General features: G+C 38.2%; 1 protein-coding gene across 1 annotated transcript in view; it reads left to right on the forward strand.

Moving 5' to 3' along the window:
* Nucleotides 1–24114, forward strand: part of LOC128215564 (ATPase family AAA domain-containing protein 2-like) — a 33248-nt gene extending 9134 nt beyond the window's left edge. The window contains exons 12-29 of the mRNA XM_052922255.1: nucleotides 292–406; nucleotides 725–866; nucleotides 1477–1625; nucleotides 4997–5245; nucleotides 5424–5514; nucleotides 9959–10273; nucleotides 10587–10752; nucleotides 11161–11347; nucleotides 11556–11741; nucleotides 12008–12143; nucleotides 12740–12936; nucleotides 13174–13333; nucleotides 13740–13862; nucleotides 16229–16377; nucleotides 16751–17800; nucleotides 21654–21714; nucleotides 22064–22311; nucleotides 23145–24114. Coding sequence (XP_052778215.1) covers nucleotides 292–406; nucleotides 725–866; nucleotides 1477–1625; nucleotides 4997–5245; nucleotides 5424–5514; nucleotides 9959–10273; nucleotides 10587–10752; nucleotides 11161–11347; nucleotides 11556–11741; nucleotides 12008–12143; nucleotides 12740–12936; nucleotides 13174–13333; nucleotides 13740–13862; nucleotides 16229–16377; nucleotides 16751–17800; nucleotides 21654–21714; nucleotides 22064–22311; nucleotides 23145–23240 — 3820 coding nt within the window. The 3' untranslated portion in view covers nucleotides 23241–24114. The remainder of the gene's footprint in view (nucleotides 1–291; nucleotides 407–724; nucleotides 867–1476; nucleotides 1626–4996; nucleotides 5246–5423; nucleotides 5515–9958; nucleotides 10274–10586; nucleotides 10753–11160; nucleotides 11348–11555; nucleotides 11742–12007; nucleotides 12144–12739; nucleotides 12937–13173; nucleotides 13334–13739; nucleotides 13863–16228; nucleotides 16378–16750; nucleotides 17801–21653; nucleotides 21715–22063; nucleotides 22312–23144) is intronic.
* The last annotated feature ends 486 nt before the right edge of the window (nucleotides 24115–24600 follow it).

Genomic DNA, 24600 nt, shown 5'->3' on the forward strand with positions numbered 1-24600 from the left:
AACCTTACATTTAATTCACTTAATTTGCTTTACACAACTGTTCAACGCCATCCCACAATTAGATAACTTGACTCCATATTATCCTAAAAATTATGGCCCTAGACCAAAAGTTTGGCTAAAGTTTTAGGGCAGCTATGGGTTTTACCCCCGATCTCCAATACTGTTCATTCACATAATGTCAACATCCTGTTCTTCATGGGAGATTAAACTGGTCACATTACAGCTTACTTTCAACACCCTATGTTTTATAAGTGTGTGAAAAACAATATTATTCATATCCATATATTTCAGTTTGTTGCCGATGAACTTCAACCCAGATGATGTAACCAAGTCCACCCTTCTAAGGGACAGGCAGAAGATTGGTTCCAGTTTAGCGGATGTAGATCCCATGAACATAGACAGAACAGTAGGTTATTGCAGGGATGATAACATTCAACATTCATCTTTCATGAAACTTATTTCACCTTATGCCAAAGAAAAGGCACACATGTATAGCAAGGTCGTGAGGGAAAGTTGAAAATAACTTTGAAGAAAGAGTTCAATACTGTGTGACACTATATAGAGGCAAACAGATGGATTCTCTGACTGTAATAATTCTCTGTTTTTGTGGGCCACTTTTCAATTGATTAAAAAAAAACACATTGAGTATTGGCTAAACATTGCTCTAAGTGTTGAAAACATAGCAAACGTATGTCTCAGAGCTTATTTTTTTTCAAATTTACAGGTTAAGTTTGAAAGTGTTGGGGGCTTGGGGAAGCACATACGGGCCCTGAAAGAGATGGTGGTATTCCCCCTCATGTACCCGGAGATATTTGAGAGGTTTAAAATCAACCCACCCAGAGGCGTTCTCTTCTATGGACCCCCAGGTGAGTTTTGATTTAAAAATCACAACAAATTTTTGCATTGTATCGTGATGATCTTGTTCAAAGGTTAAAGTATCTTGATCATCTTGCTTGAAGGTAAAAGTATCTTGATCACATTGTTCCAAGATTTAAGTATCTTGATCATCTTGCTTGAAGGTAAAAGTATCTTGATCACATTGTTCCAAGATTTAAGTGTCTTGATCATCTTGCTTGAAGGTAAAAGTATCTTGATCACATTGTTCCAAGATTTAAGTGTCTTGATCATCTTGTGCGAAGGTAAGAGTATCTTGATCACATTGTTCCAAGATTTAAGTGTCTTGATCATCTTGTGCGAAGGTAAAAGTTGTTCTTGTGTTTATGTTGCACTGAAGAACAAGTTGCATACATGTTAGATGAACAAGTTACTTTTCTGGGGATTGAAACAAAAATACTGTCCTGAAATCATCTGATGAACAGTAATTTATCATTCCTTGGTGCTTAGAAGTACATGTATTAAAATGTATTAAGAAGCATTAGGATTTCAATATTATTTAATTCAAATCTGTTTTTAGACAACCTGAGAATTATAAATGAAACATTTGTTACTTAAAATCTGATTGAATTCCCTTGACAGGCACGGGTAAGACGTTGGTTGCTCGTGCATTGGCTAACGAGTGCAGCACAGATGGGAAACGCGTGGCATTCTACATGAGGAAGGGCGCAGACTGCCTTAGCAAGTGGGTTGGCGAGTCGGAGAGGCAGCTTAGGCTTCTGTTTGATCAGGTAAGAGGCTTCATACAACTGACTTGTTATAAGGTGAAATTCATGTAAATCCCAGTTTCTGAATTTTTATATGCCTATTTAAATACTTAAGAAAGCTTTGTCCAATCATCACCCAATTTGTTCAGAATGTGTATGGGCAAAAACAACTAGATCAAGTTCAAAAACCAGCAATGTCGCCTGCCACTCCAGAATTATGATCCTTGAATTAGCAAAAACTGTATTTACAGTGTCTGCCCTCTAAGTTTGGCTTTGGGCTATTCCATTTAAACATATAACCCACGGGGGTCTGCCCTCTAAGTTTGCCACCACATACAAACACTTATCACCAAACTTGGTGTCCTGATTTTAGGTCAATAGGACAGGTGGATTATGTTATTCAGTTTCATGTAGAATTCTGGTTGCCATGTAATAGTCAATAATGCTTCAACCATTCACCTTCTTCCTGCACATTGTGTTACAATTTCTTCCTAATCATTAAAAATGGGTGTTAGGGAGCATCCATCGCATCAGCGATACTATTGTTTAAGATGCCATTAGTTTGACTTAAACCTTAAAAAAAATACAGCAGATCAGTGCACATAATATTGAAATGGTTGCATTCCCCTTATTATGCCCCCCTTCGAAGAAGAGGGGTATATTGTTTTGCACATGTCTGTCTGTAGGTTGGTTGGTTCATCGGTCCTTCGGTAGACCAAAGCTTGTCCGAGTGATAACTCAACAATTCCTTGACGTATGGTCATCAAATTTGACATGAAAGTTTGGCCTGACCAGTAGATGACCCCTATTGATTTTAGGTCTCATTGAGTCAAAGGTCAAGGCCACAGTGACCTTTAATGGTAAAAGAATTTTAAAGCTTGTCCGAGTGATAACTCAAAAATGCCTAACCCTATGGTCATCAAACTTGATATGGAAGTTGGGCCTGACTGGTAGATGACCCCTATTGTTTTGGGGGGTCATCTGGCCAAAGGTCAAGGTCACAGTGACCTTGAATGGTAAAATATTTTCCGAGTGATAACTCCACAATGCCTGTATCCATGGCCCTCATACTTGACTTGAGGTTGGGCCTGACCAGTAGATGACCCCTATTGTTTTTGGGGGTAATCGGGCCAAAGGTCAAGGTCACAGTGACCTTGAATAGTGAAAGGTTGTCCAAGTGATAACCCGACAATGCCTGCACCCATGGCCCTCATACTAGACTTGGAGGTTGGGCCTGATCACTAGATGACACCTATTGTTTTTGGGGGTCATCGGGCCAAAGGTCAAGGTCACAGTCACCTGGAATGATAAAAGGTTGTCCAAGTGATAACTCGACAATGCCTGCACCCATGGCTGTCAAACTTGACTTGGAGGTTGGCCCTGACCAGTAGATGACCCATATCGACTTTGGGGGTCATCGGGCCACGGTCAAGGTCACAGTAACCTTTAACACAAAAAGTTAACAAAACTTCTCCCAGTGATATCTCAACAATGCCTGAACCAATGATCATTAACTTTGACATGGATGTTGGGCCTGACCAGTAGATGACCCTTATTGATTTTAGGATTCATAGGGTCAAAGGTCAAGGTCACAGTGACCTTGAATGGTTAATGGTCGTCCGAGTTATCACTTGACAATGCCTGCACCCATGGCCCTCAAACTTAGCTTGGAGTTGCCTCTGACTTGTAGATGACCCCTTATGATTTTAGGGGTCATCGGGTCATGGTCACAGTGACCTTGAACGAAAAAAGCTTGTCTGTGTGATAACTTGACAAATCTGCACCCATGGCCCTCAAACTTGACATTTAGGTTTTTGGTGACCAGCCGATGACTCCTACAGTTTTTGAGGTCATATAGTCAGAGGTCTTGGTCATAACAGTGCTGTAGCCAGGATTTGAAAAGGGCAGGGTGGAGTTTTGAAAAGGGCAAGCTACATGAGTCGTATAGGGGCAATTGGGGGTGGTTGTGAGAGGGGTCCACCCCTGTCACAAGGGGGGGTTTGCGGGGTCCCCCCATATAATTTGTTTTGTTTTCATACTCAATTTAAATCATTTTCCATGATTTTCAGACTGTAACAAAATGGGTTGTTTTTCTCTCAAAATTTAGAAGGGTGTGTTTGAATATCAAAATTAAAATTTGTCTTTTTGTCTGTGTTAGTATGATTGTACTTTTCTGAAGTCTTCTTTCGTGCGATGTCACATATTTCTCCTAAATATCATGTAAAAGGAAGAAAAAAACAAAGACAGTTAAACATTTGAAGCAATCAAATAAATAAATGCACCAAAAATGTAGGGGACGAATCTTAGTTTGGTATGATCGGGATTGGGTACTAATGTTATATTCAGCCTGGCTGTTATTTAATTGTCTTTGGTAAAATTATGTTTAATATGCTGATGTTTTAGAATAAAATGACAATAAAAATCACTGCCCTTGCTTAAAAAAATAACTTATAAAACATAGAACATTGATAAAATGGTGGTTTCAGCGAATTTTGACATGATCGTAGACATCATAGGTAAACGCTGCTTAAGGAATCAACATATTTTTATGGGTGACAAAGAAACTTTCATCATGAATATTTAACAAATAAACTTTCAAAACATTTACTGAAAAGTGATGTATTTGATTGTGTTAGCGCCACCTTTCTAATGTTAACATATCGGCAGTGACCGTCTGCTTCAAATCAACAATGTTTAAAATGGTGAGTCTCGTCTGTACAATACAATAAACAATTATTTTAAAAGATTTAATTGTGCTTGACAACATTTTTCACCATCCTTTCGCATTTTCTATCGCATTTTACAAACTTTCATCATTGATTGAACGAGTTCTCAATGTATATTCTGATTGGCTGACATTCAATAGGCACGCCTCCTGCCGATGTTTCCCTATTTGGCTCTTCCTAATTATCGGATTAGTAGATGACCGATTATGAATACACAGGTCGTCTGCTCACTACACAAATACACAATTAGCTGTCTTATGACTTGGTCAAGGCACTAGGAAGATGAAAGGGCAGTACGGCATATTTTAAGCAATCAATGGGGGCATGGTGACACCTAGCGGGAACACTATTATCATAAGTATTACGTAATTTGTTTCAATTATGACAGCGAATTAAGGGCTGTCAATCTTTTATAATGATTTCAATAGTAAAAAGGGCACTAAGGATATTTGGCGCTAATAGAGCATTTGTGAAAAGGGCACTACATAACACACTTTATCCTCACACTTGAATGGTCATAAACTTAAAACTGCCTTAACGGCATCCAATGTCAGTGACAAATCATCTGTCATTTCGATCCATGCATATTTCATTCGATTGTCCAAATAATCCTGACAACATAGCGTTTAGGGGGGCATAATGTTTGACAAACATCTCTTGTTTTCTTAGGCATACCAGACGAGACCATCCATAATCTTTTTTGACGAGATAGACGGCCTGGCGCCAGTGCGCTCTAGTCGCCAGGACCAGATCCACAGCTCCATCGTGTCCACTCTTCTGGCATTAATGGACGGGCTGGATAGTCGTGGAGAGATTGTCATCATTGGGGCAACCAACAGACTTGACTCAATTGACCCAGCTCTTAGACGACCGGGGAGATTTGACCGAGAGTTTCTGTTTCCTCTACCCTCAGCACAGGTGAGATTCCACCTTGATAATGATTGACCCAGATCAAAGGTGGCCTGGGAGATTTGACTTAGAGGCCGGTGCTTAATCATGGTTTAAATATCTGCATTTACTTTGCATATTTTAATTTTGTATCAAAATCTGTGGGAGGGAGTATCGAATCTTAATATTCATAATCTTTTCATTTCAGGCCAGAAAGCAGATTTTGAAGATCCATACAAAAGAATGGAATCCAAAGCTTTGTGATAAATTTGTGTCCGAGGTGGCGGAAAAGTGTGTTGGTGAGTTCTAAACACATTTGCCATGGTCAGTAGATGACCCTATTGATTGTGGTGTCAGAGGTCAAAATTTAGGGGCGCTCCTCATAGGCAACATATCTAATTCATGGTTTTCTGGTAATATATAACGTAGCCCTGTCCAACACTTATCCTTCATTCCATAAAGCCATGCTGGTAGTTTTCAACAACCACTTCTGAAAATCCCTCCACACATTTATCAACTCTTGACCCTTACATTAAAACAAAGCATTTATTCTAAGAATGCTGTTTATCCAGTACCATATTTTGTCTTTCCTGATCACCTGCAGAAGACTACAGAATGCCTTATTGTCTAATTTTTGGCAACCAATAAAAATGAAAATGATGCCAAATAGTTCATGTCACTGAAAAATATCTTAAGCATTTAGTTATCCCCTCGCCTTTTTAGTAATGGTAGGCGTGATTCCGTGTGTGTGTGTGTGTGTGTGCGTGCGTGCGTGTGCGTCCGTCCGTCCCACATTCATTTCTTTGCATCTCCTTTTACATTTCTCATGCGATTTCTACCAAATTTTCACAGATTGATGATCATAAAGTGAAGCAGCGCATATTGTCGGGCTTTCCTGATTTGACCATTTTTGAAAGAGTTATTGCCCTTTGCTTATTTTACATTTAAAATTGGTTTCTTCGCAACTCCTCTTACGTTTTTCATGCGATTTCTACCAAACTTTTACAGATTGATGATCATAAAGTAAAGCAGCGCATATTGTAGGGCTTTCCTGATTTGACCATTTTTGAAAGAGTTATTGCCCTTTGCTTATTTTACATTTAAAATTGGTTTCTTCGCAACTCCTCTTTCGTTTTTCATGCAATTTCTACCAAACTTTCACAGATTGATGATCATAAAGTGAAGCAGCACATATTGTCAGCTTTCGCATTTTGACCATTTTAAAGAGTTATTGCCCTTTCTTTATTTTACATTTAAAATTGGTTTCTTCGAAACTCCTCTTACGTTTATGACTATATAGTGACGCAGCGCAAATTGTCAGGCTTTTGCAATTTTTACCTTTTTTGAAAGAGTTACTGCCCTTTCTTAATTTTACACATTTCTTATGTTCCTGAGAAACTACCCTTACCATTGATTGGCTTTCATTACAAAAAATGTCCCCATGAGGCGGGGGATATATCTGTGACCGCTCTTGTTCTGCTTATTTTATGCTTGTTTATTATAACAGACAAGTAAACATGTATACAAGATGTAGCTTTTAATGCTGCACTCTCACAGATATACCATTTTTACAACTTTTTTATTGTATTTTTTTGAACGAGCAAATTTTTGCATAAATATCTGCAAACCAATGATATAAGTTTGCTGCAAAAAAAACAGATCGTAGATTTTCATATAACATCAGAACCAGGAATCTTGTCCTTAGCATTTTCTCAATTCAATAAGTTGAATATTGAGTCCGGGAACACTTGTTTTGAAGCATTATTTTAAGATTTTCTTTTCTTTAAATACATATTTTAGTCTTAAAAGTCTTCAGTTTGAGGGTTCATCTTCACTAAAGTCTTGAGACTGGGAGTCCATATTCACTAAAGTCTTGAGACTGGGAGTCCATATTCACTAAAGTCTTGAGTCTGATGGTCCATATTCACTAAAGTCTTGAGTCTGGGAGTCCATATTCACTAAAGTCTTCTGTCTGGGAGTCCATATTCACTAAAGTCTTGAGTTTGGGAGTCCATATTCACTAAAGTCTTGAGTCTGATGGTCCATATTCACTTAAGTCTTGAGTCTGGGGGTCCATATTCATTAAGGTCTTGAGTCTGGGGGTCCATCTTCATTAAAGTCTTGAGTCTGGGAGTCCATATTCACTAAAGTCTTGAGTCTGGGAGTCCATATTCACTAAAGTCTTGAGTCTGGGAGTCCATATTCACTAAAGTCTTGAGTCTGGGAGTCCATATTCACTAAAGTCTTGAGTCTGATGGTCCATATTCACTTAAGTCTTGAGTCTGGGAGTCCATATTCACTAAAGTCTTCTGTCTGGGAGTCCATATTCACTAAAGTCTTGAGTTTGGGAGTCCATATTCACTAAAGTCTTGAGTCTGATGGTCCATATTCACTTAAGTCTTGAGTCTGGGGGTCCATATTCATTAAGGTCTTGAGTCTGGGGGTCCATCTTCATTAAAGTCTTGAGTCTGGGAGTCCATATTCACTAAAGTCTTGAGTCTGGGAGTCCATATTCACTAAAGTCTTGAGTCTGGGAGTCCATATTCACTAAAGTCTTGAGTCTGGGAGTCCATATTCACTAAAGTCTTGAGTCTGATGGTCCATATTCACTTAAGTCTTGAGTCTGGGGGTCCATATTCATTAAGGTCTTGAGTCTGGGAGTCCATATTCACTAAAGTCTTGAGTCTGATGGTCCATATTCACTTAAGTCTTGAGTCTGGTGGTCCATATTCACTAAAGTCTTGAGTCTGGGAGTCCATCTTCACTAAAGTCTTGAGTCTGGGAGTCCATATTCACTAAAGTCTTGAGTCTGATGGTCCATATTCACTTAAGTCTTGAGTCTGGGGGTCCATATTCATTAAGGTCTTGAGTCTGGGGGTCCATCTTCATTAAAGTCTTGAGTCTGGGAGTCCATATTCACTAAAGTCTTGAGTCTGGGAGTCCATATTCACTAAAGTCTTGAGTCTGATGGTCCATATTCACTTAAGTCTTGAGTCTGGGGGTCCATATTCATTAAAGTCTTGAGTCTGGGAGTCCATATTCACTAAATTCTTGAGTCTGATGGTCCATATTCACTTAAGTCTTGAGTCAGGGAGTCCATATTCACTAAAGTCTTCTGTCTGGGAGTCCATATTCACTAAAGTCTTGAGTTTGGGAGTCCATATTCACTAAAGTCTTGAGTCTGATGGTCCATATTCACTTAAGTCTTGAGTCTGGGGGTCCATATTCATTAAGGTCTTGAGTCTGATGGTCCATATTCACTAAAGTCTTGGGTCTGGGGGTCCATCTTCATTAAAGTCTTGAGTCTGGGAGTCCATATTCACTAAAGTCTTGGGTCTGGGGGTCCATATTCACTAAAGTCTTGGGTCTGGGGGTCCATATTCACCAAAGTCTTGAGTCTGGGAGTCCATATTCACTAAAGTCTTGAGTCTGGGGGTCCATATTCACTAAAGTCTTAGGTCTGGGGGTCCATCTTCATTAAAGTCTTGAGTCTGGGAGTCCATATTCACTAAAGTCTTGGGTCTGGGGGTCCATCTTCATTAAAGTCTTGAGTCTGGGAGTCCATATTCACTAAAGTCTTGAGTCTGGGAGTCCATATTCACTAAAGTCTTGAGTCTGGGAGTCCATATTCACTAAAGTCTTCTGTCTGGGAGTCCATATTCACTAAAGTCTTGAGTCTGGGAGTCCATATTCACTAAAGTATTGAGTCTGATGGTCCATATTCACTTAAGTCTTGAGTCTGGGGGTCCATATTCATTAAGGTCTTGAGTCTGGGAGTCCATATTCACTAAAGTCTTGAGTCTGGGAGTCCATATTCACTAAAGTCTTGAGTCTGATGGTCCATATTCACTTAAGTCTTGAGTCTGGGGGTCCATATTCATTAAGGTCTTGAGTCTGGGGGTCCATCTTCATTAAAGTCTTGAGTCTGGGAGTCCATATTCACTAAAGTCTTGAGTCTGGGGGTCCATATTCACTAAAGTCTTGAGTCTTGGGGTCCATATTTACTAAAGTCTTGAGTCTGGGAGTCCATATTCACTAAAGTCTTCTGTCTGGGAGTCCATATTCACTAAAGTCTTGAGTCTGGGAGTCCATATTCACTAAAGTCTTGAGTCTGATGGTCCATATTCACTTAAGTCTTGAGTCTGGGAGTCCATATTCATTAAAGTATTGAGTCAGATGGTCCTTCTTCACTAAAGTCTTGAGTTTGGGAGTTCATATTCACTAAAGTCTTGAGTCTGGGGGTCCATCTTCATTAAAGTCTTGAGTCTGGGAGTTCATATTCATTAAAGTCTTGAGTCTGATGGTCCATATTCACTAAAGTCTTGAGTCTGGGGGTCCATATTCACTAAAGTCTTGAGTCTGGGGGTCCATCTTCACTAAAGTCTTGAGTCAGGGGGTTCATGTTGACGAAAGTTTTGAGTCTGATGGTCCATATTCACTAAAGTCTTGAGTCTGATGGTCCATATTCACTAAAGTTTTGAGTCTGATGGTCCATATTCACTAAAGTTTTGAGTCTGATGGTCCATATTCACTAAAGTTTTGAGTCTGATGGTCCATATTCACTTAAATCTTGAGTCTTGGGGTCCATATTCACTAACGTTTTTGATGAAGTGCTTTAATTAACCACTAATTGTAAATTATTTCTCTTCATATGGATACTAGCTTCTCAGGTTTCTTTTTGGTCAACAAGCAAGTCCTCTGCACTGTTACATTTGACTTTATCTGGGACTCTGTATGTTTCAGGTTACTGTGGGGCAGATTTGAAAGCGCTGTGTACAGAGGTGACTTTGCTCGCTCTCCGTCGTCGCTATCCGCAGATCTACACATCCTCTGAAAAACTTCAGATTGACGTCTCCAGTGTGAATGTAAACGCCAAAGACTTCCATAATGCAATGACGTTGATAGTTCCTGCCTCTCAGCGATCTGTGACCTCTCCTGCAAGGGCTCTTGGGGTCACGGTCGCCCCTCTGTTACAGGCCATGTTTAAGGAGATTCTGATTACACTTGGTGACGTCTTCCCGTCAGTTCTCATGCAGCTCAACAGTTTGGATTCACCAGGTCAGCTTATTTCTTAAAATTGATTCTCAGATTAGTTTGGTCCATAATTTAATTACCCATGACATACGTTTGCTTCAATTGGTTTATTGAATATTTCTCATAATATAAATGAAATTTCCTTAGATATCTATGGGAAGAGTGTTCTTTCAAGGACTTCATTTTGGAAGTTTTTAGCCCATTTTAAGTGGGTGATACACTTCCAAACTTCCTATAATTGAAGCGTTTGAGGGTGATCCCAGAAAGGAATACTTTCATAGAAGTTTAGGAAAAAGAATGTCTTTATTGTACTGTTTGTAACCGCTCTCCTATCTAGGAGAACCTGTGTCCTCAGAGGAAAACTGTGGTTCTACAGTTACGCTTGCTGAGTTGGAGAGCGATGAAGACAGCAGAGATGTTAGTATCTTTGAGCACAAAGTTGACAAGAGGCGCAAACAGTCCAACATTCCTGAACTACCAGAATCATTCCTCAACTTTACAAGGTGAAAATGAATGTTATTAATATTCCCCTTGATATCACTAGATATCAGCATTTCACATTTTGAAAAAATACTTATTTATTAAACAAGTAAGCCCTTGATAATCATATGGCAGTTCATATGCCCTTGATAATCATATGGCATTTCATTGATCAATTCCTTTCTTATATACACAGGTATGCAGACTGTCAGCCAAGCACTCTTACAGATCAGGTGACCTGTTGGCTATTTACGTTACATTCTTCTTTGTCATAGGTATGCGCGCCATCAGCCTAGCACGCACAGACCACGCCTCCTGTTGGCTATTTACATTATATTCTCTTTAGACATGGGTGTGCAGACCATCAGCCAAGCACTCGCAAAGACCAGGTGACATGTTGGCTATTTACATTACATTCCCATTTGTCACAGGTATGCGGACCGTCAGCCAAGCACTCACAGACCCCGCCTCCTGTTGGCGGGCCACACAGACCAGGGGCAGACAACCCACTTGGCCCCAGCTATTGTCCATTATCTGGAGCAACTGCCTGTTCACACGTTGGATCTGTCCTCTCTCTACACTGTGCAATCCAGAACGCCTGAGGAGTCTTGTGCTCATGTAAGCCATTTGAAACAATAAAGAAAATGTTACTCTCACAAGTGATTGCTGAGTTGATAAAGAATGAATGTATCTATGTGTCATGTAAATTCACACATCTATTAGCTAGGTACCATGTGTCTAGCTAGGTACCATGTATCTTTCAAGAGTAAGATTGATGTCAAATTTTTAGGTTCATGTACAGATTTTATTTTACCAACATTTGCAGGTGTTTCGTGAAGCAAAGCGGACCGCTCCAAGCATTGTGTATTTACCTCATGTTAATCAGTGGTGGTCGGTGGTTGGGGAAACTGTAAGGTCAACCATACTGACATTGGCTCAAGACCTTGACCCTGTTAGCCCTGTGTTGCTATTGGCAACCAGTGAAGAAAAATACGAGGAGTTGGAATTTTCGGTATTTGCTAGTCTTTTGTAATAATCTACTTAGTACATTTATTTGAATCCTAACTTTACAATTTCTATGAATCAATTTAATGATATGTGTAGTTTTCGGAAACATGAAAAAAAATTCATGGCATGAATGAAAGAATTATTTTTTTTATTATTATTTTAAACGTTAATAACGGCACAGTATCTGTATTTTTCTGTGTTCTACAGAGATTGCAAACTGCTTTGTATGAAATAGGCATAATGTAAAAGCAGCCATGTCATGTTTTCAAGCTTCAGGATGTGTTTGATGAATACTCAGGGGAGGTAATTGGTGTTAGAAATCCAGACAAAGAAGAGAGGCGGGCATACTTCAGGGACCTGCTACTAAATCAGGCCACACATCCCCCACCCCAGAGGAAAGGGGCTGGTAAGTGATATTATTCAAGGGATTTAAATAGTGTAAGAAATCTGGACCAAGACAAGAGGTGTGCATATGTTAGGGATACTAAACAATGCCACTTATCCCACTCAGTGGAAAGTGATATTATTCAAGGGAGTTAATCTGGACCAAGGCGTGAAATTAGCATACTTTAGGGACCTGCCACTAATTAATGTCACTTATCCCCCACCCTAGAGGAAAGTGGATTGTGAGTGGTAACCATAATTTGAAAGGGATGTAAATAGTATTAGTTATCTGGAAAAAAGAGAAGCAAAAACTTCTTAGGGACCTGCTTCTAAATCGGGCATCTTCTTCAATTCAGGAAACACATTGAAGTCACTGGAACTCTAGGAGGATGTTGAAGTTGTCCACTTGTTGTTTTTGAACCAGTCCTTTGTTTGAGTGGTGGTATGTCCTGGTGTGTTATTTAGCAGGACAAAAAAATTATTCCTGGTATTCGCCCCTGTGACGTACATTTGCATTAAATGTTGGCAAAACTTCATCAGAATAGTAATTTGCAGTAATTTGACAGCCTTGGATGTTCAAAATATGGAAATATTGAAATGTCTGTATTCTTTTCACAGCCAAGAGACTGTTGGAAGTCCTACCCAAGGCTCCACCCCCAGAGCCCCGTAAACTGACAGAACAGGAAGTGAAGATGTTAGAAGAACACGAGGAAGCGACGTTGACAGAGTTACGCCTCTTTTTGCGAGACGTGCTCAACAAACTGGCCCGAGATCGCAAGTTCTTCATCTTCGCAAAGCCTGTAGATATTGAAGATGTAAGGTTTTGTGTATGATCTGTAGACACTTAACTTGTGTATTTAATCTACCTGCATAATTGGAACAAGTGACTTTATCAGATTGATATATGCTGCAATGATAACTATATATCTACATAGCTTTTAAATGTTTTGGTTATTCACCTAATATATTTCAACTAATATATCTACAGATCATTTTAAACAAACTTGACGGCCTTTGTGTTAGGCTATGTATAACTACACGTGTCCTTTTAGGTACCAGACTACTACGAGATCATTAAGAAGCCGATGGATCTTTCCACAATGATGTCAAAGATTGACCTTCACCATTACCAGTCTGTGAAGGAGTTTCTCAAAGATATTGACCAGATCTGCCTCAACGCACTCGAATACAATCCGGATAAAGACCCCCAAAGTGAGATAATGTTGTCAGTAATACAATGAAAACAACAGGGACAAGCCTAGTAGTGGAAAATTCAAAAATTAAACACTGTTTAGACTCAAGAGCCAAAACGACAATGATCTAGAGACACAAACATATAATACCACATACACACAAACGACCTACAAACCACACCAATATATCACACACGAATCAAAATAGCTTAAATCTCTTTTATACTTGATTCTTTAAGGCATTCAATGTTTATAAATTAGTTTTGATCAAAGTGTATATGTCAAAATGGAGTATATGCATGACTATATCATACATTGTTTAAGTTCATATTGAAAAGGACATGAACATTTCACTTAATGCCGTAACCAGAAAATGTTGATAGAATTGTTGTCCCCCGCCAAAGTAAAATTATGTTTGTTTCCAGGTCGTGTTATTCGGCACCGAGCTTGTGCCTTAAAGGATACAACCAGTGCAATCATGAAGGCAGAACTGGACCCGGAGTTTGAAAAGATCTGTCGGGGAATTGTCGAGTCAAGAAAACAGAGAGGTTGGTAGTCTGAGTTATGATTATGAATTATGTCTCCCCCATGGGGAGACATATTGTTTTTGCCCTGTCCCTCAGTCAGTCTGTACGTCACACTGCGTTTAAGCTCAATAACTATAGAATGCTTAGACCCTGGTACTATTTGTTATTCTAGTTGATCATGACTATTAGATGACCCCTATTTATTTTGGGGTCACTAGGTCAACGTCGCCGTGACCTTGAGGTGAAGAAACGGTTTCCACTCAATAACTAAAGATCCTTTGGGTCAAGGAATTTCATAATTGGTATGCTCGTTGTTCATGCCTAGAATATGACCCCTATTGATTTTGAGATCAAAAGGTCAAAGGTCAAGGTTAACTTCAAGTAAAAAACAATATGTTGGCTGTGACCTTAAGCTTAAAAATGTTTTCTGCTCAATAACTGAAGAACGCTTTTATCCAGGAACTTAATACTTGCTACGCTAGTTGGTCATAACAAGTAGATGACTCCTATTGATTTTGAGATCATTAGGTCAAAGGTTAAGGTCACAATGACCTCGAGGTGAAGAAACACTTTCTGCTCAATAACTAAAGACACTTGCACCCAGGAACTTCATACTTTGTATGCTAGGTGGTCATGACTAAAAGATGAACCCTTTTGATTTTGAGATCACTAGGTCAAAATTCAAGGTCGCTGTGACCTTGAGGTTAAAAAACGGTTACTGCTCAGTAACTTAAGAACACTTGCACCCAGGAACTTCATACTTGGTAAGCAAGTTGGTCATGACTAGTAGATGACCCCTATTGATTTTTTTATCAGTGGGTTAGTCAGTCAGTCGGTCAGTCTGTATGTCACACTTTGTTTCTGTTCAATAAATAAAGAACGCTTGCACCCAGGAACTTCATACTTGGTATGCTAGTCGGTCATGACTAGAAGATGACCCTGATTGATTTTGAGATCAAAGGTCAAGGTTGCTGTGACCTTGAGGTGAAGAAGCGGTTACTGCATAGTAACTAAAGAACACTTGCACCCAAGAACTTAATACTTGGTATGCAAGTTGGTCATGTAGATGATCCCTATTGATTTTGTGATCAGTAGGTCACCAAGGTCACGATCGCTTTGAGCTGAAAAATGGTTTCCGATCAATAATTGAATAAAGCTTGCGCCCAGGAACTACATGCAATTTGCAAACTTCGTTTACATTTTCCAAGATTAATCAACAACACTGTTTTCTCTTCACTTTTTAATACGGGTGAATAAACCAAACTTAACTTTTGGTTCATATCCAGTCCAAAATTACAAATTTCATGTCCATCATTTATTTTTTCTCAGCTACGACCACACAATAGGGGAGACAAGTGCTTTTTCAAAAAAGCAATCTCTAGTTTTATTATCATTTCCCTTTATTTGTGTGCTTTAAGTATTAAGCTGGACTATCAGAGGAGGTTTTACCACTTGCGTCAGCGTCTGGATAACGTTTAAGGGCTAGTTGGCATTTTCACTAGTTAATCCTTCATTCAATTCACTTAATACTTTTCACAATGGTTCAGGACCATCACACTATGACATAACTCCATATTATACTTAATTCAAATTATTGCCATTGATTGACTTAGGATCTTGGATTAAAGTTTAAGGGCACATTTTGTCCGGTTAAAGTTTAAGGGCAAGTTGGGATTTTCACTAATTACTTCTATACCCTTCATACAATTGACTAAATATTTCACATAATTGTTAAGGGTCTTTACACAATTAGGTTACATATTTCCATAGTATCCTAAATACTAATTATTGCTCTTGTTCAGCTTAAAAAGTTGGTGATTTTTGGCATCTTGGGTTTTTTGGCATCTTTGGGTTTAAACTCAGATCTCAAAATCTGTCCATTTATTGGCCTTCATACTTTACAGTATCCATCACACAAGCTTGTGTTTAGCATTAATATCATAACAGGTATATCTGTTTAGAGCTTTACACCAATGATTAATGGTGGTATCTTAAATACTAAATACTATACTTCACACAGTATCCATCACACAATCTTGTGTTTGGCATTAATATCATAACGGGTATATTTGTTAAGTGCTTTACACTAAGAAGACAAGAAGGCTAGGGAATGCGAGTTTGCTAGTGCGATTAAGTTAAATAAGGGAAACATTTCACTTACCAATATAACCTTGCCTTTCCATGCAATTCTTTAATAATCGGGTATATATTAAAGACAAGTCATGTGTTAGTGTTCCTGTCAGTTTAAAAACCTCTGACCAATCTTAGTCTGATTAAGTTGAAGATTATGGGATGAGGATCCGATCATTCTACCACAACCAGCCATTTAACCATGCACTATCTTGCCCTTCCATGATTAAAAGAGTGAACACTTCTCCTGCATTCAGGTGAGGATGGTGTGAAGACAGCACCATCGTTCTACCACACCCGCCCCTTGAACCAGGGACCCATGCATCCTCTTGCCATCACCCGCCACTCGACCTCAAACCATACCACACCCAGGGACACAAATACTCGCTCTAGTCGCAGGCTTCAGGTGAGTTTAACTGAAATCATAATATTAAAATTAGGCCTCTTTAAGGCATTTTAGAATAGGCACTAACATCAATATGTTGATGAAGTTTCCTGGAAACCTTGGAATAAAGATTCCAGAGTAACTTGTCAAATTTGTAGAATTAGCATTATTTAAAAGCATTTTTAAATGGAGGTGGCTAGAAAAAGATTGTTGAAAAAAAAGATGTAGGATATATAGTTATCATTGCACCAATATGTTTGAAAACTGTTATCATAAAGACCATAACCTCCAAGGGGCTCAAGTACACACTCTAGTTACACAAATACTTTTGTTTCACACTTTCGTGTTAAAATTGTTGTTTGGTAATCATTTTCATGAAATGTGAACTTTTCAGGGAGAACATTTAGAAGAAGTTCCTTCACTGGAAGACATAGAGAAGCAAGCCCGGGCTCAGCGCAGTATTCAACGCATCCAGATGTCACCAAACAAGCAGGAAAGCAACCAGTCCACACCTCAGGGTCAGCTCAAAAAGAATACTCCATGTTCCAGGGATAACTCTGAAAATCCGCGATCTCTCAACAGCTCACAAGGCTCAGGGAACAAATCTTCTGCTGGAAAATCTCAGGCATCAACATCAACGAAGAAACCAGTGAAAAAAGATATCTGGGGAAGTACAGGGTATAGGCGTAGGCGCCGTAAACGGAAAAGGGTAGATGGTGATGGTGATGGTAATGACAATGAGTTTGAAGAGTTGCCTAATGACAATGATGAGGATGAAGATGTTGATGATGAAAGTGAGGAGGATTGTGACAAAACTGAAGACACTGAAGATGCTGGAAATGAGATGGAAGTGGAGGCCTTTGACGGGACAATGACTGTGAGTCCTGGTAAGTCTCCAGCAAGACAGGAGGGCTCAAAATCACCGATAAAGGTCACAGACTTGTTACATGTGGATGTTGGAGAAAAGGCTTCCAGAGAGAAACAAACTTTGCCTTCACCAAGGGACAGCCAGCGATCACCTAAAGCAGATAGTCAGAAATCGCCGCACTGTAAAAGTGGGGATAGAGAAAGCCAGAGATCCCTTAGAGTGGAAGGTCAGAAATCTCCGCGCTGTAAAAGTCGGGATTCAGAGGACATGTCCGATTCAATGAGAAGGCACTCCACAGAGTCAAGGTCACCCAGAGGAGCAGACAACACTTCTACATCTCAGAGAGTTGTCAGTGGTCCAAAGTCTCCTAGAACTGTAGAAAGTAGTGAAACTAACAATGCCACAAAGCAATCAGTATTGAGTACTCAGGGTAAAACTGTAGTTCAACACTTGATGAATGGTTTTGTAGATAGTGGTTTAGGGACCTCAGATAGCAGTGGTGACTCGAACGACAGTTTGGGCCAGAAGTTGATGGACAAGAACAGTCAGGATCAGGTCAACATGGATACAGCTGAGGTATTAGTGTAAACTAGTTTTGAAATGTTTATTTGCTAAAAAATCTAATATTCTTAGCCTCAGTGTTTATGGAAGGCTAGCGTCCTGCAGGAACTGAAAATGATAACGAAAAAAATGTTTAAAATATGCCCATAAAACTAAGTACTTTAACTTAAATTACCTGTGACAGAATACTTTGGTCCATAACTCTTTCTTTATTATTGGAGCTATGCCCCTTTATTGACTGAAAATCAACGCATACTCTGTTATTAAACAATGTTTACTGGATTACTGTGGAATATATTTTACCTTGGCCATAACTTAAAAAACATTTGATATTCAATGAAATCTGGAACAGAGACAATATGTATATATAAACACTACAAGTTTTGAGCATGTCATACTGTAGTCAGGGCTTTTTCTATAGGTCCCACGGGTCTGACTATTGGACACATTCCCAAAGCAAAATATAAGATATTTTTCCCAATCTTCAGAAAAATATCCCAATCCAAATTATTTTTACCTGTACTGGTTCATTTTCAACATCCTAATAAATTATGTGATGTGAAGTTTTATTGGAAAATGAACTCAGAAATAATTGTTTTCATCACATTCAGAGATATGAAATTTTATCTGTCATGAATTATTGCGTTATTACACCCCAAGGATTGATATTTCAGCCATTGTGGGTCTTTTAAAGGGAAAATAAATTAATATTATATCATTTCCTAATTCACAGGAGACTAGACAGCTTTTTCTTTTCACTGTAAAATTTCCAAATTTCCGCATTTGCATGACGCAAAATTTCCCAAAATGTCTAGGGTCTTATCCCCAAAATGGACAGAAAAAGCCCTGGCAGTGCGCCCTTTAATCTGCCACAAATATGCTGTGCTGCCCTTCATCTTGCCCCGTGCCTGGTCATTGTCGATTGACAGCTTCTTCTGTATTTGTGTAATGAGCAGACATGTTTGTTTTTAATTGGGAATCTCCCAAACCACTTTTGCTTGCTGGACCTTTTCACCGTTAACACGAGTCAATCTGAATGCACATTGAGAACACCCTCATAAAATGATAAATCAAAAGTTTGTTAAATGCGATAGAAAAGGCAAAGAAATGATGAAAAATGTTGCCAAGCATTTAAAGAGTAAAGATGTATTTTACAAACGAGACGCACGGTTTTTGCTTTTGGAGGCTTTGTTTAGTAGTCTTTTGTTAAGTTTTTATAATAAAAGTTTCATTTTTTAATCACGAAACAAGTTTTTACGCTCTACTATTAGTATATTTTTTTTATTTTTACGTTTACTTTTAGTATTTTATAATTTTTATGATGTTAGAAAATGGCAAAAAATGAACAAATGACAAAGATAAAAATCAACAGAGCTGAAAGTGGCATTCATACCCTATCCGGATCATATTTAAAAAAAATCAGCTTGGTCCCCCATGATTAATGATTTAACAGTACATGTATTTAGGCCATGTGGATGGTTTCAAATATTCCGCTGTCTTTGTTTTTAGCTCACCTGAGCACAAAGTGCTCAAGGTGTGCTATTGTGATCAGTCTATGTTCGGCATCTTTCGTCCAACGTCCGTTGTTTGGCGTCAACAATTGGTTATAATCATCATCTTCTCCTAAACCACTTGGACAATTTTAATGAAACTTCATAGGAATGATCCTTGGTTGGTGCTTTTTCAAAATTGTTCAAAGAAATGAATTCCATGCAGAACTCTGGTTGCCATGGCAACCTAAAGAAAAACTACAAAACTTTTTTTGGCAAATACTATGAGGCCTAGTGCTTAAATATTTGGTGTGTAACATTGTCTATTGGTTATCTACCATGTTTATTCAAATTATGCCCCTGGAGAAAAATTGGCCTCACCACGTGGGTTTCAAGTTCATTATAAATACATTTTATTAAAATCTGAAAGTTATGAAAAATTTATTCTTGAAGCAAGGGCAGCAAGTCTTGCTATATGGTCTCCCTTTTTGTCGGAGATTGCACTACTTTCTATTTTTAATAACAAGGGAATAGATTTTTAAATTTCATTAAGTCTTCAACATAGTCACTTCTAAGGTAATTATTGTTCTTTTTTTAAGTTCATAGATTCAAATAATTATTATACGCTTCATTCTTTATAAGAAATTTCATTTTTACTTAATGATAAATTTAATAATCAGACTTTCCCAATGAACTTCATGTAGATTATTGTGAACTTCATGTAGATTATTCTAAGCTACAATCTTATCTTTTGTTTGGATAGTGAATAAGCCATATATATAAAAAAAATGATTTTGAAAATATGAAGGAATGTGATGTTGTCCTAGATGGAAGAAGAGACAATATTATTTAAAAGTGCCGAATGGATACCGATATTTGATTTTTAGAGCTTAAGGCAGTTAATTGATTTTATTGGTTGGTGCACTGTTAGTTGTTTGTGTGTCTATACTAAAATTTATTTCAGTGTGCAAGCAATTTAACATAGTTTTGCCAGTGTGCAGGCAATTGAACGAAGTTCTGTCAGTGGGAAGGCAATTGAACAAAGTCCTGTCAGTGTGCAGGTATCTGTATCAAGTGCTGTCAGTGTGCAGTCAATCATTAAATCCTTTCAGTGTGCAGGCAATCACCATGTCCTGTCAGTGTGCAGGAAACTGTGACAAGTCTTGTCAGTGTGCAGGTAACTGAACAAAGTCCTGTTAGTATGCAGGCATGAGAATCAAATTCTGTCAGTGTGCAGTCAATCATCAGATCCTGTCAGTGTGCAGGCAATCACCAAGTCCTGTCAGTGTGCAGGAAACTGTGACAAGTCCTGTCAGTGTGCAGGCACCTGTGACAAGTCCTGTCATTGATTATTGGGGCAACATGTTTGACCAGTATGTTTTTTCAATATTCTTTGAGAACAAATATCAAGCTATATTGATTACAAAGGTTAAACTCTGTTACTCATGTGAGCGATTTAGGGCCATCATGGCCCTCTTGTTTTATCTTTGTTTTCGATGGGGGGTTTTGTAAGAGAAAAACAATGTGTCATTTCACAAAAAAGGAAAATACTCCAGACAAGTAAAGTTCTGCTACCTGAAATGGACACACATTTTTCTATGAATATTCTATCAAGTTAATGCAATAAAGATAAAGTTGATTGAATATACATTGAGGTTTTGGGTATGGCTCTGGGCATGCTTTATTAGAGAACTGGTTAAAAAAATCATGCGGTGTTAAGTAAGATGATATCACTGCTAAATGGATATTATGATTAGTTTGAACATTATATATTTCACAATGATGGTGAAGAAAGATATATGATTACTTACACAAAGTGTGGTCTTGTGTTGTAGGGGAAATCAGAGTACCTGGAGATCATTTGTCCGGCTTTGAATAATCAAATACTATTGATGGTTGTACTAACAAATTCATACATAACCCATAATTATCCTGCTATAAATGCAGCAACGGTCAACCTAACTGTCAACTCAAATTTAAACTGTGCTTTTTCTTTTTTTTTAAAACTGTAAGGAAGATTTCATGTCTTATTTCACAGATGTTACAGTCCTCATTTCTGTATAGTAGATTTTAGGACCATTAATTAAAGCACAGATGTCCTTATTTCTATATAGTAGGACCATTTACTTCAATGATACCTTCTGACCAACATAGGGCATTCAATGAGCATACATCACTCCCAGTGATACTTCTTATTACAAGATGGTGGTGTGGCGGGGGTATTAATCACATTTAGTGATAGCTCTTCTTGGATAGAATACAAAATAGTTCATGTTTTGCTCAAGTTTGCGGTGGGACTAGAGAAAGTAATTCTTATTACGTACTGCATTATGACCAAGTGTGGAAACATGATGGTAAACAAATTGTTTTATTTGCAGAAGTCAAACGACACTGACCCAATGCAGGACACTACTCAGGAAAACAATGATGCTGACAAAGGTTTGATTTTGCTTGTTACATATCAGAATAAACATGTAGCTTGTCTTCAAAGAAATATTGCATAAATACAAGTACCAAAACTTGCATAAAAATGCCTCAGTATATATGAGTGTGTAATTTCTGCTCAATCTCTCATGTATTGTGGACAGTCTTGACTAATCTTGCAAGTTATTATCTCACATACAATACATGTACACACCTGGCTGTCATTTACCTTAAGTATTTCTCATTTCCGCCCAGAATACACTGAGATTTATATCACATGATCTTAATCACATTGACTTTCTGATTTTTTAGCAAGAATTATGTTTGAGTAACCTTTTTCTGAAGTACTTTACTTTCCCTCCAGGGCCATCACCTGTGTTCCACATCACGCGTTCTCGTGTACAAACCCGTGCCCAGGAGCAGGCCGCCGTCGCCGTCAATGAGTTCACAGAGCCCCTGATCGTTGATCACGAGAGGCTTGCACGTCTACAAGATCTCACAGTGACAATGACCGAGGACTTCACTGTCCCACGCCTGGAAAAACTTTACAGTCTGTTTGCACAGTGTATCTACAATCACAGGCTAGAGTTTGATAAAACTCAACTCATTGAGGTGAGAACTTTCAGATTAGCACTGAAAATGAATGATATAACATCACTTCATTGTCAAGCCCACTTGCAGTGAGCTCAAAATAGTTCTGAAAGTGGTGGTTTCTTGTATGTGCTTGCTCAATGCATTGGGACACAAATTTTCAATATGGAAAGATGGCATGTCTTTTCACACTCGGGTCACTGGTCAAAATTCCTTGTATTCTCACTTTCCAGACAGTAACTTGACCATGCATTTGGGTATTTAAAAATATGTCCAAAGTCAAGGAACAACTTTTCTAAGAACTGTTTCAATATTGTGACATTGGCGGGCTCAACATTGGTGCCATTTCACTGATGAACTGAGTATCAGTATTCAATATGGGTCATGCCTCATTGTGAAGCTGTGCAGTTTTACAACTTATTCGACATAACATCATAATTTGGTTCCTTACCTACTGAAAGCACATGATAATCTTAATCAGTTAGATATTACATTGTATTATCTTTATGACTTGGTAATGTGAATTGCTTCATTTCATTCTCATAGTAAGCTGTCATAGATGTAACTTTCTATTTCAAAATTTGGATACACCAGCATTAGAGAAATGGCTTCAATAATAAACAAAGTGCATGGCTGAGAGATTGAAACATGAGTCGAGATGTGAGACGCAAGTTATACTGTCTTTCCAGTGTCATACTGGTGAAAACTGTGTCTCTTTATTCAGGGCCTAGAGAGAAGGCTAAAACAGTACACCACAAGAATGGCTGAGAGAGAAAAACACGAGCAGAGACGTGAGAAGCTAGCTATACAGTCTTCCTAGTGTCTTAATGGTCAAACTATGTCTCTTTATTCAGGAACTCGAGAGAAGGCTAAAACAGTACACCACAAGAATGGCTGAGAGAGAAAAACACGAGGAGAGACGTGAGAAGCTAGCTATACAGTCATCCTAGTTCAAGACACTCCAGGCGTTATGTGCTGTACTTCAGTGATGCACTTTAGTCAATGGTGCTGTGGGAACAATGAAATGTGTGTGCCTGTCTGAACATAGTGTCTGTGTTTGTCAACTATGAAATATTTGTATGTGTTGAAACTTGTCTGTATTGTATGTCTACTATGAAATGTGTGTATGTATGTGTTTAAACTTGGTGTCTGTGTTGTATGTCTACTATGAAATGGTTGCCTGTGTGTTTGTGTATGAACTTGATGTCTGCGCTGTTTGTAAGAATCTTCGTCCAATCACAACAATATCTCTAGTTAAAAATGATAGCTTCTTATAGATTTTTCAATATTTAACTAGATAAGAAATAGATGTCTATTTATTGATGAATTTAATACAGATATAGATCATGTGTTTTGTGCAAATTTTAAGTTATTCATAAAAACGATTCCATCCCAGGTAAAAGAACAAAAAAATATGAATTTTGCTCATTTAATCACTTGGTAATGCAAAACGCTTGGCTATAGCAAGGCCCATAACTCTGACTTTATAGATTATTGAGTTATGTCTCTTTTCCAACTGTAAATATTACAGATGGCCTGTGGCACTCTTGTTAAGGTCTTTTGATCGTTTCATATAACTTATTGTATTTAAAATGATGAAATGAAATATTCTGTTACACTTCATTATATGTTTACAACTGTTATAAATTTCTCGTCTTTACGAAAGTTTGACATGAATGAATTTTATTTGTGGATTCAAATTTTTACTGTAATTATTGGAATATTTATAAACCCTTATTTATTGATGTCTATTTTTCTTCACTATGAAACTTTATTTATTTGGTGGAAACACAATAATTCTTATATTGAATAAATTTGATTGATATGAAATATGGGCTTCCTTCAGTTCTTTTGTGCCTTTAAAAGGTAACATGCAGGTGCTACTGAAAAACAAATCACTGAGAAATGGGCACTATTGACAGGACAATGGCTGTAGCATTGTTATGTAAATATTATCGGAAATATTTTGCAAAATGGTAAAGATTAAGTGAGTGATTGTATGGGCTTTGACTAATGAGTGATTTGTGCGGCAAGTACGAGGATTGCCTTAGGAAGCCGGTCGATGAGTCTGGCAACTTGGGCTTCTCATTGATCAGGTAAGAGGCTTCTTACAGTTTCATTTTATTCAGGTAAATGGGACCAACTACGGGATTTTATTTTGTTTACAATGAAAAATTGTTGAACTGATGTTTTAGGAATTTTCAAGTGAGAAGTTTAATAAAGATAAGAGTGTTTTAGTGATACAATGTGGACCTACCAATCCACTTCGGTGTGCAAATAGAAACCCTTCATTTGATTTCTTTAAAGCCT

The sequence above is a fragment of the Mya arenaria genome, chromosome 13 (assembly GCF_026914265.1).
Source record: "Mya arenaria isolate MELC-2E11 chromosome 13, ASM2691426v1".
Lineage (NCBI taxonomy): Eukaryota > Metazoa > Mollusca > Bivalvia > Myida > Myidae > Mya > Mya arenaria.